Source organism: Haliotis cracherodii, unplaced genomic scaffold (assembly GCF_022045235.1).
Source record: "Haliotis cracherodii isolate W230 unplaced genomic scaffold, xgHalCrac1.p SCAF_4, whole genome shotgun sequence".
NCBI lineage: Eukaryota > Metazoa > Mollusca > Gastropoda > Lepetellida > Haliotidae > Haliotis > Haliotis cracherodii.
This window is the reverse complement of record NW_027266297.1, coordinates 42,908,159-42,924,836: the sequence shown is the minus strand read 5'-3', so window position 1 is coordinate 42,924,836 and position 16,678 is coordinate 42,908,159. Positions and strand designations below refer to the sequence as shown.

At 40.8% G+C, this 16,678-nt stretch overlaps 1 protein-coding gene across 2 annotated transcripts in view; it reads right to left on the bottom strand.

Moving 5' to 3' along the window:
• The window catches only part of LOC139478915 (transcription initiation factor TFIID subunit 2-like), a 36,135-nt gene that overhangs the window by 13,211 nt on the left and 6,246 nt on the right, over nucleotides 1–16,678 (bottom strand). For both annotated transcript variants that reach the window (XM_071261600.1, XM_071261601.1), the window contains exons 10-28: nucleotides 16,423–16,536; nucleotides 15,403–15,502; nucleotides 14,174–14,371; nucleotides 13,366–13,458; nucleotides 11,480–11,541; nucleotides 10,977–11,091; nucleotides 10,684–10,793; nucleotides 10,081–10,146; nucleotides 8,746–8,878; nucleotides 7,765–7,884; nucleotides 7,036–7,176; nucleotides 6,196–6,306; nucleotides 5,855–5,940; nucleotides 5,406–5,522; nucleotides 3,373–3,512; nucleotides 2,764–2,833; nucleotides 1,929–2,033; nucleotides 1,246–1,345; nucleotides 662–733 (exon numbers count right to left, since the gene is read on the bottom strand). In XM_071261600.1, coding sequence (XP_071117701.1) covers nucleotides 662–733; nucleotides 1,246–1,345; nucleotides 1,929–2,033; nucleotides 2,764–2,833; nucleotides 3,373–3,512; nucleotides 5,406–5,522; nucleotides 5,855–5,940; nucleotides 6,196–6,306; nucleotides 7,036–7,176; nucleotides 7,765–7,884; nucleotides 8,746–8,878; nucleotides 10,081–10,146; nucleotides 10,684–10,793; nucleotides 10,977–11,091; nucleotides 11,480–11,541; nucleotides 13,366–13,458; nucleotides 14,174–14,371; nucleotides 15,403–15,502; nucleotides 16,423–16,536 — 2,053 coding nt within the window. The remainder of the gene's footprint in view (nucleotides 1–661; nucleotides 734–1,245; nucleotides 1,346–1,928; nucleotides 2,034–2,763; nucleotides 2,834–3,372; nucleotides 3,513–5,405; nucleotides 5,523–5,854; nucleotides 5,941–6,195; nucleotides 6,307–7,035; nucleotides 7,177–7,764; nucleotides 7,885–8,745; nucleotides 8,879–10,080; nucleotides 10,147–10,683; nucleotides 10,794–10,976; nucleotides 11,092–11,479; nucleotides 11,542–13,365; nucleotides 13,459–14,173; nucleotides 14,372–15,402; nucleotides 15,503–16,422; nucleotides 16,537–16,678) is intronic.

Here is a 16,678-nt window from a genome sequence, read left to right as displayed (position 1 = left end):
CACCACTGTCTTCTCTGGAACAAGGGTTTCAACACTACCATGTCACTCACCTCTGTCTTCACTGGAACAAGGTTTGCAACACTTCCATGTCACTCACCTTCCTCTTCTCTGGAACAAGGGTTTCAACACTACCATGTCACTCACCTCCCTCTTCTCTGGAACAAGGGTTTCAACACTACCATGTCACTCAGATCCCTCTTCTCTGGAACAAGGGTTTCAACACTACCATGTCACTCACCTCCCTCTTCTCTGGAACAAGGGTTTCAACACTACCATGTCACTCAGATCCCTCTTCTCTGGAACAAGGGTTGCAACACTACCATGTCACTCAGATCCCTCTTCTCTGGAACAAGGGTTTCAACACTACCATGTCACTCACCTCTGTCTTCTCTGGAACAAGGGTTTCAACACTACCATGTCACTCAGATCCCTCTTCTCTGGAACAAGGGTTTCAACACTACCATGTCACTCACCTCCCTCTTCTCTGGAACAAGGGTTTCAACACTACCATGTCACTCACCTCTGTCTTCACTGGAACAAGGGTTTCAACACTACCATGTCACTCACCTCCCTCTTCTCTGGAACAAGGGTTTCAACACTACCATGTCACTCACCTCCCTCTTCTCTGGAACAAGGGTTTCAACACTACCATGTCACTCACCTCTGTCTTCTCTGGAACAATGGTTGGGTTCAGCATGGTAGTTTTCTCCTTCAGGTTGAGCACTAGAACACTCTGCAAGGTGGAATGGGGCCTTCATACAATAAGCAGGCAATACTATTTACATGGGTGTCATCAAGGACAACTTGGCAGCACTGGATTAGTGTAAGACATTTATGTTATTATGTACACCATAGTGTATTACACACATGTGAGTGATTTGGGATTTAACGTCTTATTGAAAATTATCTCAGAAAAATCACAGCATGTCAATTTATACATATTTGCTTCATCAGGAAACCCACAAACTAAATGAAAGAGCTCAAATTGGGAAAGCCCAGATTGATGTAGCTCGTCAACATTTACCACTTTGATAAAACACATGAACACAAGTAAGGAGCAAACAAACCACAAAACATTTACTCATAGGTTCAGACATGCCTGATGGATGCAACTCTGCACAGCAAGACGCTGTGCATTAGAGAACTGGGCCTCCCATGACCCAATGCAGAATAGAAACTAAGAAGACTAGATGACACTAAATTGAACGCATAAGTGTTCCGGTATGGTCTACAGGCAATACTGACCTCTGGTATAGCCAGACAGGTGGGTCGTGTTCGGCCATACAGAACATAGTACAGGTCAGCAATACCACATCTCAGACGGCTGTCGTGGGACAGCGAGGAGCTGTGGAGACAAGAATCAATAGTACCAGGTATTTGTCATGGTGTAAAATACATTCTTTGACCAGAAGCTTTCTACATCACTTCAGTGTAAGCAGAAGAATAACATGAATAATTAAAAAAAAAACACTACAGCTGGACAACTGTTCATTGTTTCACAGGTGAAATATTTGTGGCCTGAAATGGTAAATAGAGATGATATACTAATTCCTCAGATTTAAGGGTTCTGAATGTAAAGAAATAGCAAACATTTGTTCATTTTGCAATCTCAAGCGCAGACAAAGACACGTGTGCAACCCAATATGTTGACACTGCCACCGACACTTCAGACCCTCAATGGGTATGTTAGCCACAGTCAACGATACTCCAGCTACACAATGGTGGCCATAAATTATCTCCTGTTTGACAGCACAAGCAACCATCCAAATTGTTAACCAGATCACAAACTTACCCACATAATCCTCATATTGCTAAACACTGATAGCTTTATAAGAGTTTATTCTATCATAAAACCATAATTTCAGCCTCGCGGCCAATTCTGACCCAAGAAATCCAGTAGCTCCTATTGCTCCATGAGGTGTACTCACTTCATCATCTTCCAGAGTCTTTCCACCAGGCTGTCCGTATTGAGAGGATTGTTGTCGGACTTTCTAAAGGGAGGGTTTTCTATAAGTAGTTGAAGAGCACCATGTCTGAAACATTGTTACACAACCATGAGAATCTGTTTATATACTGTCATCATGTTCTTAAATGGTGATTCAAAGATTAATCTGAAAAAACAAAACATATAGCCCTTGTCATCAAAACAATAAGCTGTTTGTTTGTTGTTTAATGCATTCAACAATATTCCAACTGTATGACGGGGGTTTGAAAATAAACAAATCTGGACCAAACAGTCCAGTAATTGACATCATCTGCATCGATTCACACAACTGGGATACAATGACATGCAGTACACCACGTCACAGAGCCTGGCCACCTGCCCCATTTAGTTTCCTCTTACGACAAGCATAAGTTGCTGGAACCTTTACGTAAGTATATGTAATATCACAATGTTAAATATTGCCAGAAATCATATTCTGATCCTGATTACTGTCAGTTAGTCATGGCAATCTAACTTCCACTGAGTGAGTGACTGTTTTACACCACAGTCAGCAATATTCCACCTGTATTACCACAGCCTGTACACAATGAAGTCTGGACCAGGCTGACCAGTGGTTGACAGTATGAGCAGCAGCCTTTGTCAGATCTCCTAACGCAAAAAACAAATCCAAAGTAGTCAGCTCTTAAAACAAACCTGTTATTCTTGTGACCTATCCTGCCCTGGATTTCCCACATGATTAATATCAATTGGAATATGTCAATGTGCCCTACAAAATCCCATCACTTGGTAAAAGTTTTTCTATCAGTCACACATTTTACCTGACTAGGATGTCTGGATCTGTCTCAATCATATTCAACAACCATTTCAGGGTTTCACTGTTGCGGTCAACTGGAAATACAAATGTTTTAACTTGTCAATATCATGAACAGTTATTATCCGAGGGCATGCATTGATACTTTTAGCACTTGAGGCCAAACATCTTTGTTAGCTTAGCAGATTTCCTTAACTAATTTCAAACATTTGCAGGTTGTCAAGACAGATTGAGGTTGATTTAAAGAAATTCAGAATGTTATGTAACTTCTATAAATAAAGATCAGTTCTACAAATCCCAAATATTATCAATTATATCCAAGTGAATTTCATTTAATTCAAATAATGTCAAACAAACACTGCATGCATCATTTTGTGCTTCACTTCTGAAAAAATGTTGGGAACAATTACCGGCAAAAGGTTAAAAATTTGCAATAGTGTAGCAATATTCCAACTATATCATGGCTGGCGGCAAAAAAACAGGGCTCAACACATACAGAAAAAAAGAACTCATGTTTAGGTACATTTGACCCACAAAACTACCGAACTCCTAAAGGGTCTATTGTTATTGAAGTGTATAGCACAAATTCCTTGTTGAAAGTAAGCGATAGCAGTACCTTTAATGAAGTCAACAATAGCATTGAATGCAGCTAATCTGACGTCACGGAATACTCCATACGCAGCATAGCTCTTAAAGAGCTCCGGGTCATTGGGTAAGTGGCCAAACTTCTGAAGGCTGCGTATGGCACGTATACAACTGAAATAAATAAGACAACACCTTGGTTAATCTAAGAGGAAGAAACATCTAAAAGTAAGGTCATAAAAAATAAATTAATATTTTTCCATCCAATTTATCTTCAATGCAAAGTTGTTTTTTTAAACAAATTGGTCAAGGCATCTCTATACAGTAACTGTTGAGGAATGTGATTCAGATGAGGACCCTGTGAAGAGCCGGACTAGAATTGCTCTTCAGTAACCCATGCTTGTCATAAGAGGCGTGGTCAGGCTCGCTGACTTGGTTGATGCATGTCATCATATCCCTATTGTGTGGATCAATGCTCATGATGTCAATTAGTGGATTGTCTGGTCCAGACTCAATTATTTACAGACCGTCACCATAAAGCTTGAATATTGCTGAGTGTGGAGTTTAACAACAGACAAACAAACAATCAGATGAGGAATGAATGTTTGGTAGGAGTACGTATTATGGTGTATTTCATAAAGTAAAGCAAGATGGGATAACATCCTTTTCTTTGTCTATTGGAAGTTAGGGACAATAATATGATGTGAATGAGTGAGTTGGGTTTAACATTGCTTTCAACAGTATTCAACGCATGTCAGCTTTATGTGAAGGAAAGCCTGAAGTGATGCAGGTTACAACTTTGGTGAAACCCATGAGAACAGGTATGATGCTGACAAACCTAGAAACATAATCAGGGGCGAACCTGGATTCGAACCCACAATCTAATAGGTTTCTGGTGTGCCCAAGCGACGCAACTCTCCTCAGCGACTTGCGGCACCTCAGACAACTGGGCCACCAATATTCCCTAATATGACGTGAGGCATGGTGTTCGGTTGAAGGTGGGTGGGGATAAAAGATGGCCTATTCGGTGATACAATGTTTTCATGACTGGGATACTTATATATTTCCTTTATACTGTAATGAGGCAGGAGATTGTTAGTGGTAGCAAACTGATTGACGCTCTCGTAAAAGATATCTAGAGTGACCTCCCTTGGGTGTTGTGGTTGCAAGCTCCTTTCCAGGGCTTGACACCTTTGTTACACCTGCTGTATAGAGAGCTCCGCTCTGGGAGGAGCTTGTTTACAGTCGTTGGTTCAGTTCTGACAGACTACCTTATTCGACAACTTTCATGCCTATGACAGTGCAAGAGAAGGTGTGATTTGAGGCCTTCTATGACCTGACTTGCATCTAATCTATTTGCCCAGTGTGGATGGGATACCTATCTGAAAATGCCAACCTTTCTACCGGCTTTCAACTCTGTTTCCGGGATTCAAGAACGAAGCACATGTCTGATTCAAGACATTCAAATGTGATAAGTTCCAAACAATCGTGCACCGACACATAAAATAGGGAATATTATTTATTGCTGACGCCACATTTTCTACCCTTGGTATTGCCTTGTGGGATGGTAAACCTAATCCTGTGTGTTTCAATATAATATGTTAATTATTCATTGATCTTGTGTGGTTATTTACTGATTTCACATTTTAGTTCGAAAAGATTTCTGAATAAACCTTCGTGTTTCAACTTGGGATTCAACTCAAACCACTACATCAGACAAAAACTTGGAAAAATACTTGTCTTCAATCAAAATCCCTTATCCAGTTTAAACAGTGAGTGATTGTTTTGTTCCGCTGTGATAGTGCAGCCCAAACATGTCAATATGTAAATCACAGCTGGATCCTGGATCCTGGATCCACCATCCCTTCTGAGACCCTATGTTAGTTGGAGATATGTTATGTGGAGATAAATGAAATGAAAGCCAAGAAGGTTGCCAGCTGACTCACTGTAGAAATGATGCACTCATATTATTGAAAGGATGCAGTCACAGCAACCACTGGGCACCTAAGCTGAGTCTTAAGCAGGGGGACCTATTCTCCCCACCCCATTCAGATACTTGATCCTCACCTGACTGTAACTGTATGTCTGTAGCAAGGGAGCAGTTTCTCCAGATTCAGACACCTTGTGATCTCTTCAAGAAACTGCTTGGTGTCTGCAGTCAGGCTGTCTGTACTTTTACCGAGTCTGTGTAAAAAGAAAGTGCATATGTATATATGTTCAGGAAGCACATCATGAGCCACAGTTGCAGCTGAGGGGAGCTGTATCTGATAATACAGATGCCAGATCACGTCACCCCTAGGTCAGTCCGCCTACAACTGTGCATTATACTGGTGACAAAACGGCCATAACTGAATGGTAGTTTAGTGCAATATCTTGAAAATGGCCAAGTGTTGGGAATTGATTGTAAAATCATATTTGATAAATGGACCATCCCGATCTACCGGTTGACAAAATGAATAAGTTAGCTATTTTTGTTATTTTTTCAATGTCAGTATCAATACTAGATCACTACTTACTCTGAGATTACTACTGGGGTGACAGCAGGGGTAATGGTGGCTGACATTGCATCAATGAGAGCAGCTCTGTAGTAGTTGTCTGAATACTGCAAGAAAGTATTCTATGTCAGAACTATGCAGACAATAAAGAAGTAAACATTACGATCTGGTTTGTCAGCTATCCTTTTCCTAATGGCTCAAGACGATCAATCTGTGGGTGTGAGAGTATAAGGACACAATAAGTCACTGAATCAGATTGGCTGAGATTGTCCCAGGTGACCATCCAAATACATTGATAAAGAATATATTTCAGAAAAACACAAGGACACCATATATATTATGCATGTCTTTTCAACCTGTACCTTGTTCTTGCTGTTGTCGTTGTACTTGAAGAGTTCCAGGAGGAAGCGCATCACCTCTGGCGGACAGATACAGTGGACAGTCCGCAGGTTGGCCATAGCCATTGGAATGGTCTGCAATACAATCACCAAAGAGGTACTGACCATCACAATACTTCACATGCCTACCTCACATACACTATGTTCCTCAATCACCACCTGTCAATACATACAGCCACTGTTTCCAGTATATGCTATATAAACATAATGAGATGAGGTTGTGTACAACTCACTGAAGTGAGTGAGTGAGTGAGTGAGTTTGGCAAAACACCGCTTTTAACAGTATTCCAGCAGAGACCATATATCGGTATATGGTCTCTGATTCCAGTTATATCGCGGCGTGTCAGCTTGATGTGGGAGGAAAGCAACTCACTGAAGTTAAGGACTTTGCATGATATTGCCAACCCTAACATTGCTTTCTGATGAAACATGTTTAGTGCCAATAAGCGCAAGGGTATGACTCATGCTGCACACATCGTCAAGCAAGAAACATCGCACTACACTGCAGAGTGGCTACATGTATTCATGGGTGATGGAGAGAATGTAGAGCATACAGAACAAGAGGTATGGACAATGGGTGCTGACTGGATGTGACATGTTTGTAAGAACATTGAATCAGATGAGTGGAAGAAGTTGTCATGACAAAACGATTGCATGACTGTTATAAGGTACGAGTAAACTACAGTAAAACAAGGATATAACAAACTCCAATGGATCACTGAAACTGATGTTGTTTGATTATACCAGTGCCGTTAACTAGTGTGAAACTGGTGGTCAAGATGTCCCCACTAGTTCAGACCATACCTTAAGCAGGAAGTAGTGCTGGAAGTTGCTGAAGTTGTTCTGTCGGATGATGGCCTGGCATGAGTGAGAGCCGAACATCTTCTTGAACATGATCATCATGGCTGGAGGTCCTGTCCATCCAGCTACCATGGAGTTAGCTACCTGTAATGTCAGCCATCCTATATAACCACTAGGGCAAGTGTGTGTGAGTGATCGAGTGAGTGAGTGAGTGAGTGAGTGATCGAGTGAGTGAGTGAGTGAGTGATCGAGTGAGTGAGTGAGTGAGTGATCGAGTGAGTGAGTGAGTGAGTGAGTGAGTGAGTGAGTGAGTGAGTGAGTGAGTGAGTGAGTGAGTGAGTGAGTGCCATCAAGTAACAATGACCCACAATTATGAAAAAGCACCAAGCATGTCTACATACAAATATTCGTCAAATCTATGGCAAGCACCCGTTAGTTGGGACAAATTGTACCACAGAATCCCACTGGGTCAAGATGCGAGAATGTTTCTATTAAACATTATGGCTGTGATCCCTAAGAAACAAGATCTTGCATACCACACAGCACTCACATTTCATAATAAACGTTTTGTGGGCCCGTCAATTCCAGAAAATTTCTACAATTTCAAGTTTGCACTGCTTCAATACGCATTTCAGTGTTCATAAGAACGATACAACCATCATTCCTGAAGCATGCTATAAGAGCAGTTCTGTTGAGCAGTTCACACAAAGAAATGTTACCAGAGGAACCAACCTTTGCTAAACAGCTGCAGGCATCCATCCGCACCTTGTAGAAGCAGTGTTCATTCTCTATGGTGTCCGTCAGCGCCAAGCGAGTCTGTGGAGTAGGGTAGTGCTCCAGGGCCCAGATACTCTGCAAACACACTGTCGTCATACGAGTCGGGAATACCACAGATGTGTAACAGGAAATCTTTAAGAATCAGAGAAATGTCATGGGGCTGATAGTGGGGTCATGTGCAAAGAACTTCAACCAGGTTCGTCAGAGTGAAGGGTAAACACTTTAATAACGTGGTTGCACAGAAATTGCTTCCAAGTTCTACTCAGTTGATGTTAGACTCCCATAAATATGCAATAAGTACTGTTCTTCAAATCCATCAATATTTGTCAAAAGACTCTTAAAGTGCACCACATGCCCACTGCCTCCTTGGGGATTTTGGCTTATCCTAGGTGCCCATTAACCTATGCTTGTTGTACATGGAAACTACAGGGATCAGGAGGTCAGACTCAGTGGCTTGGTCGATTGCATGCTAATATTTGTCCAAGAATCTTAAAAAAAATTGTAGCATGCACCACATGCCCACTGACTCTTTGGGGACTTTGAATGTAATCATACCCCAAATGCTTGGGATATTGCTCATAATATCAAACACTTGTTTGTTTGGTCAAGACTTATTTGCAGGAAAATGTCAAATAACTTGATTATTGCTGAGTGTGGCGTGAAACAATAAACAAAGAAATAATATTTCCTCTTAAGTTAAAATAACAGCCACTTTGTCTATCAATTCAAGCTTCCATATTTTTCTGCTTACATAATACATTATCAAAAGTCATAGCATGAGAGATTGATTGGGATATTTCTATGTGAAGTAGCTGATAGTGGCATAATACTGGCATCATTATTGACAAATTGTGTGAAAAAATATAAAGAAAAACAATACACATTCCATAAATTCAGTATGATACAAAGTCTCATGTACACAATTAATAGTCTCACCTGTAACTGAGCAGACACATCCCTTTCAAACTTGAGCTGGTACTGCCACATGTAGTCAGGCTGCTCCCATATGACATGGCGGAGAAGCTGCAGGTCCGCATCCACTCTCAGCCACAGCACCGGGGAGTCGGCACTGCAACACCACATCCTCATCAGTAGAACAGGGTCAGAGCTCCAGATAACTTTTTGAGCAACTGAGTTTCACTCTAGGGTTTCTATTTTTCATTGGGTAACCAATATTTTTACACTCATCTATTCATCACTCTATTGTGTTTTTCCCAAAATTAGTGAACACTTTAAGATTTAAAAAAAATATTAATAATGCTTTAGATGTATATAACTGTTCTAAATATATAGGCTTGTCTCAGAAAGTAAGTTAGCACATAATTGTGCTTTGGAAATTAGCTCCTTTGTACGCATGCTGAAAAACCTTCAATGGGTATTTACGTGTGCTGTTTTTAAACATTTGAGTTCTTCATTTAATGCATGAGTTTCTGTACGCAAGTTAATTGAAAGTATTTGTGTCTTGAATATTTTGGGGGAGTATTTTATGCAAATACACTGTTTATCTGTAGCTCTGCAGGACACTTAACAACCTACACCATATCCACGACTACATCAGGTTCAGACTTTTGGTGACATTTGGATCTGCTTAATCCAAATTTAAAGGATCAAATTGATCAAATTTGCACTGGGAACATGCTCAGTCATTCAGGGTATTATATCTCCACTCTATTACATGAAATACAAGGACCATTCAGTGTCACAGCTTCAAGATGCGGGTAAGAATTACTCTTCAGCAACAAATGCCTGTCATTAGAGGCGACAAATGGGATCGGTTAGTCAGACTCACTGACTTTGTTGATGCACTTCATTGTACCCCATCGATGCGTATGATGTTAATCACTGGATTGTCTGGTCCAGACTCAATTATTTACTAACCACCACCATATAGCTAGAATATTGCTGAGTGCGGCGTTAAACAGCAACCAAACAACAAAGCCTCACCCGAGAAGCGATATCATTAATCTCCATTGTTCAACCAGTGTCAGTAACTTGCCACTGAATTTTTCTCACACACAAGAGTAATTTTATAGGACAACTCAAAACAGCCAAAGGGTACAGGGTATTTATCATATGGAATATATGGAGATAAAACTCTTCACATTCCATTCGTAGATGCACTAAAAGTTCATTTTTTTCTATGGCCTATGACATTTCTGCATATGATGAAAAAGAAATATTTCTTTGAACTTAATTACACCTTTAATGACACAAAATCATATAGCATTAGCCGCAATAATCAAGTGGTACCTATCATAAATCCATACTTACTCCATAGCACTTAGATCCATATCAACTTCTTCCCCTGTGATTAATGGAATCTTCTTCTTCTTGTTCCTGTTTACGGGAAATTACACATATCATGGGACATACAGTCAGGTTTAATGTTGCTTTGAACAACATTTCATTTTTTACACATTTACTTGAGGTGGGAGGCAAGGTGAGTTGCTGTTGGTTTCAGACAGTTACCACTTTGGTGAACCCCGAGCATGGAGCTGACAAACCTAGGAACATAATCAGGGTGAATCTGGGATTCAAACCCACATCATTGTGTCAGGTTTGCCTCCCATTCTTTCCAGAATCACTACTTTTACCTGCTACATACAAATTACACAACATGACATGAACTTTCTTCATTCACGATTCGGTCAAAATACATTCATCTTGTATGCGAACTTAATCTTGTATTCCCCTATACAACTATAGATGACAGGGTGGTGTGGTGTGACATCAACTGTTCCTGTAAATTCTTCCTTCTTATAAGTGAACACTTCATAACAAACAATATGGATCATATTCCTTGCAGTTCTGTTCCTTTGCAAGCAACTGCTTGTACGTATGATGAGCTAATTGATCAGACTGCCATAAACTTACCTCCTGCTCTTGGAATGACATGTTATCTCAAACTTAGTCTTGTTTTCCTCTATTTTAAATGTGTGGTTGAAGGAGCCGTCTAACTCTTGGATGGTCACTGTCAGAGGGCCCTGGGACGAAGGAACAATTGTTAACATCACATAGAAACATGTTTGTCTATAAAAATTGGTAATATATAGAACAACTTACTCGAAACTCGCCAAAGCTTGAGGCTCACATCATTCATTGAGGACACAATATATAATTCTTCATTGTTTGTTGGTTATCACTTAATACATTGTTCCACTACTTACCACATATTTCAGGGCGCCCTTGGCATTCAGGTCCTGCTTTATCTCCAGCTCAACGACGTTCCTCTTGCGATTGAACACAAAGTTACCAAAGAAATGGGCACAGCCACTCTGATAACTGGTGCCTTGTGAAGGAGAATATGGCAGCTACAAAGCAGCATGATCTAATATGGAACATTATAGGCCTTAGAAACTTTGAGATAATGTTTCATCATTTCTGTCCTTTTGGGGGCAGTCAGGTAGCCTAGTGGTTAAAGCGTTCGCTCATCACGCCGAAAACCCGGGTTCAATTCCCGACATGGCTACAATGTGTGAAGCCCATTTCTGGTGTCCCCCTCCGTGATATTGCTGGAATATTGCTAAAAGCAGTGTAAAACCATACTCACTCACTCACTCACTCTGTCCTTTTGTAGTTTGTTAAGTTTACATTTTTGAGGGAACTGATACCTGAAAAAGTGAAAATGTCAGCCTCATTTCAAAATACGACCAACACCTAAGAAGGATACACCCACAAGTCGATAAAAGGCTGGATGTCTTTTCCTGTGACTGTGTATATGATCTTGAGAAACTGAAAAAATAAATCAAACAAAAACCATACATATGATAATAACAAAATATGAAAATCTTCATTATCAGGATAAAAAATAAAATAAATAGAAACTCAGTTTTCTCAAACAGGGACATCTCATCCCTTGTTACTTGATTATCTCAAACCTTGTTACCTGAAATCAGGTTAATGTGACCGGTTATCTCATCAGTAGGTATCTTAACAAGGGTATCTCAACATTGGTGATGTCATCCCTTGGGTGTCATAGCCCAGGTTATCTTGACTCTGGGGATCTCAGACCTTGGTGTCATAGCCCAGGTTATCTTGACTCTGGGGATCTCAGACCTTGGTGTCATAAACCAGGTTATCTTGACTGGGGATCTAGGACCTTGGTGTCATAGCCCAGGTTATCTTGACTCTGGGGATCTCAGACCTTGGTGTCATAGCCCAGGTTATCTTGACTGGGGATCTCAGACCTTGGTGTCATAGCCCAGGTTATCTTGACTCTGGGGATCTAGGACCTTGGTGTCATAGCCCAGGTTATCTTGACTGGGGATCTAGGACCTTGGTGTCATAGCCAAGGTTATCTTGACTCTGGGGATCTCAGACCTTGGGTGTCATAGCCCAGGTTATCTTGACTGGGGATCTAGGACCTTGGTGTCATAGCCCAGGTTATCTTGACTCTGGGGATCTCAGACCTTGGTGTCATAGCCCAGGTTATCTTGACTCTGGGGATCTCAGACCTTGGTGTCATAGCCCAGGTTATCTTGACTCTGGGGATCTCAGACCTTGGTGTCACAGCCAAGGTTATCTTGACTCTGGGGATCTCAGACCTTGGGTGTCATAGCCCAGGTTATCTTGAATCTGGGGATCTCTGACCTTGGTGTCATAGCCAAGGTTATCTTAACTCTGGGGATCTCAGACCTTGGGTGTCATAGCCCAGGTTATTTTGAATCTGGGGATCTCTGACCTTGGTGTCATAGCCAAGGTCATCTCGAGACTGGTAATTTCATTGATAGGTATCTCAACCAAGGTCATCTCGAGACTGGTGATCTCATTAATAGGTATCTCAAACAAGGTCATCTCGAGACTGGTGATCTCATTAATAGGTATCTCAAACAAGGTCATCTCGAGACTGGTGATCTCAATTATAGGTATCTCAAACAAGGTCATCTCGAGACTGGTGATCTCAATTATAGGTATCTCAAACAAGGTCATCTCGAGACAGGTGATCTCAATTATAGGTATCTCAAACAAGGTCATCTCGAGACTGGTGATCTCATTAATAGGTATCTCAAACAAGGTCATCTCGAGACTGGTGATCTCATTAATAGGTATCTCAAAGGTCATCTCGAGACTGGTGATCTCATTAATAGGTATCTCAAACAAGGTCATCTCGAGACTGGTGATCTTAATTATAGGTATCTCATCCCAAGTCATCTCGAGACTGGTGATCTCATTAATAGGTATCTCAAACAAGGTCATCTCGTGACTGGTGATCTCATTAAAAGGTATCTCCACCCGGGTTATCTCAAGATGATATTTACCTTGAGTTCCACCTACATGCCACATGTTTAACTGAAGTCCTTTAAACTACTGAGGAGTGATTATTCAAGGTGAAGTGAAATGCGGATTAACTTTGCTTCCAAAATTATTTCACTTACATAGCGACTTGCATGCATGTGTGTGTCTGAATGGCTGCTTGTACTAGTTCGGACAGATGCCGATTATATAGTGCTAGCCCACTGAGATACCATGCCGCAATTAAACATGACCACGGAGGCAGTCCTGATTATTCAAGAGACAGAGGGATATAGCAGAACAAGCAGAATGATGTCAACTCACGGATGATGTAGAGACCAGCATATTGGACCAGGTGTTGGCAAAGAACTTCTGCTGGGATGCTGTGAAGGCGAGAGCTTGAAGCTTGTTCAACACCTGCAACACAAAGTACTCACACATAGACAGACACATGGTGGACACAGGGTTTGCTGTTTGTTGATTGATTTATGCCATAGTCACCAATATTCCAGCTCTATCATGGCTGCCTGTACATCATCAAATCTGTCCCGCATTGACAGGGTAAGACGACACACAAAGAACCAAGTCACTGAGCCTGGCAATCCAATCAATCTAAGCAGACACTTAACAATAAGCATATGTTATCAGGAAACAGTTCTATCCAGGAACCCCCAAATCCCAAGGAAATCCCAATGCACACAAGTAATATCACCCTGGACATAATGATAGAATCAATTTAATCAGGAGAACTCCCTGAAAACAACCTTCTTTTAAGACAATGAGGAACCATTTTGTAATATAACGATGAATCAAAATCTACATTACATCCATCACAAGCAGCCAGATGCTGAACATGCAGTGATTTCCTTTAAGATATCTATTCACAAGTTGATGTTAAAAATAGAATGTCCCTAGAGAACCAACAGTCGTAGATATTGTATTAATTCAGAGGACTAGTGCAAAACAAATTTCATTCCTCCTCAGATTTTAGAACTATTCCTTCTAGACTGGTGAGTTGTAAAATCAGAGAATGGCAAACTGGTAAAGGATTATAGCCCTTCAAAGCTACTCATTGTTGGAATTTAAATAGTCATCAGCACAATTTAGTCGCCTGGGGCTAGTAGCCTGTTACCTGCAGAAGCAGCTCCGAGCCCAGCCTGAACTCCAGCATGCGGATGACCAGCAGGGCTTTCTTGACAAACACCTCCAGATACTTGGGTGACACTGTGTGAGGACTCTTGATGGAGAAGTGCTGGTTGGTTTCCTTGCCGACTGGGTCCAGCACCAGACCTCCGACCTTACCCTCGTACTCACACACGTCCTGCAGATGCTGGAACACACAGTCAGCTGCCATGTAGGATTCACCTCAAGGTTGAACCTTTATTTTGTTGAATTTCTCTCTGTTTGAGGATCACCGCAACAGATTTGACACAGTGTGTTTAATAATAAAACTTAATCCTTCGTAACCAATAAAACCATCTTTTGATGGCCAACCATAGCCATTTTTTGACACATCCTTTATTTTCCAGTGTAAAATTGTAAATAAGGATTAAAATTCTTTTTTTTTAAATTTTGTTCTCAGGGAACAGCTTTTATGAAAATATATTGCGGGCCGGCGCTGTTTTTCTTTCTTTTTTTGAGGTGAGTGTGTGTGTGTGTGGGGGGGGGGGGTGGTCAAACGAGCATGTAACCAAATAAACAGTTGTGTACCATCAACCTGGGGAAGGACCTCCCTACATAAATCTATTCCTTGGTGAGTAAAATACTGGAATTCGTATTTGACTAATGTTGGACTTGGAATATTTAATGATTTTTTTGTTTTTCTAAAAATGGAAATAAAAACAAAACATGCGGCAAACTTTATGATGATGTGGGCGGTGCCTGAGAACCAAGACTATTATTTTTTGTAACTTAACATGAACCCATTTGCCACCATAGCTTCACTTTGAATCTGATTCGAATGACACAACTCTAAAAATCATATTACCTTGTCCTTACATGATTGGGGTTATATCACCAGTACTAAACTCATCTCTCCAATACAACAGGGCCGATGGCAAAGGACTTCCCTCTTCCTACCTTTATTCTTAGGAAAGTATGTTTGCTTGTTAACAGAATATGTATAAGTGTTCTAATATGATTAAAATAATATCAAGAGTTCGCTCGTAAAAGGCTGCAAAAGATTAAATTATTTTTTTTTATGCCAAACTCATTCAGAAGAGACATTTGAAGCTCATGAGCAAGGAAATTCTGTGCTAACTGGATGGAAACTAAGCTTTGGTGATGGATGGGTCCAGAGTATTTATCAAAATAGAATGGATAATAATACAATGGATAATGGAGGGTGCTTTTGACACTGACCTTGTAAATAGTCATCCTGTGGTCATTGTTACCAAACGTCTTCTTGATGAACAGACTAGAAAGATAGTTGGCCATTCCTTTTGGCAACCATGCATCATTCCTGCAAGAACACACCATCATCACTTTCAGACACAGATACAGGCGATTAAGGGGACTAAGTTGAAAGTATTTACTTACCTGGTTTGCCACATGAAGATGTTTCAAACTTTTTCATCACTTACTATACTAATAGTAAAATGACAACACAAAGAATAGATTCATAGTAATTATAATTACTTTGAAATATTTTCCTAGGAGTGTTTTGTCCCTCTAGTTTACTCGATCAATATGCTTACATAAAATGACTAAGGGGTCCGTTCCACAAAGCGATCTTAGCGCTAAGGTAATCGTAACTCCTATACTTTAACAAAGCCTTACGACAGTTGTAGCACTACATATGCTTTGTGGAATAGGTTCTGGGGTCCAAGGATATACTTACACGGTCTTTCTAAATAAATGGTTGGGGGTTTGTTGTTTTACGTCGTACTCAGCAATATTCCAGCTATATGACAGCGGTCTGTAAATAATTGAGTCTGGACCAGACAATCCAGTGATTGATATCATGAGCATCGATCCACGCAATTGGGATCGATTACCTGCATCAACCAAGTCAGCGAGTCTGACCACTCGATCCCGTTAGTTGCCTCTTACGACAAGCATAGTTGCCTTTTACGACAAACATGAGTTGCTGAAGACCTATTCTATCCCGGATCTTCACGGGACTTCCACATAAATGATTCAAGTTTGTAAGTCCATAATCAAGGGTGTGGCAAACCTGTACCAGACAGATTTTTTTTCATGGTAAACCAGCTTCAAAAATGCCATATGTCAAATTGCTCCCAATTACACAGAAATTCAGATTAGGATTTTGACATGATTCCATAGCATGGATTTGATAACATTTGTATGACAAAACAACAACAGACTAAAATCATGTTTCCATCATTTTGGAAGACCATGATCGAACACTGACAAGCTTACCATGACTGCATGGCAATAAAGGCACCGAAGAACTGTTCCGCAACTGCAGTGGCCATGAGCCGCCGCGTTATGAAGGTCTGGTCGATGATGCGTGATGAATGAAGAAGATCAACACTGGGAACAAACAGGGAAAATGTGTCATGAAACAACATGGCTACTCTACAAACCACCACCATGCTGACTCTACACTGAGGGATGGTGGGCTGCAGGAGGACTCCCTTTCTTTACACACTTTACATGTTAATCTGGGTCAGTC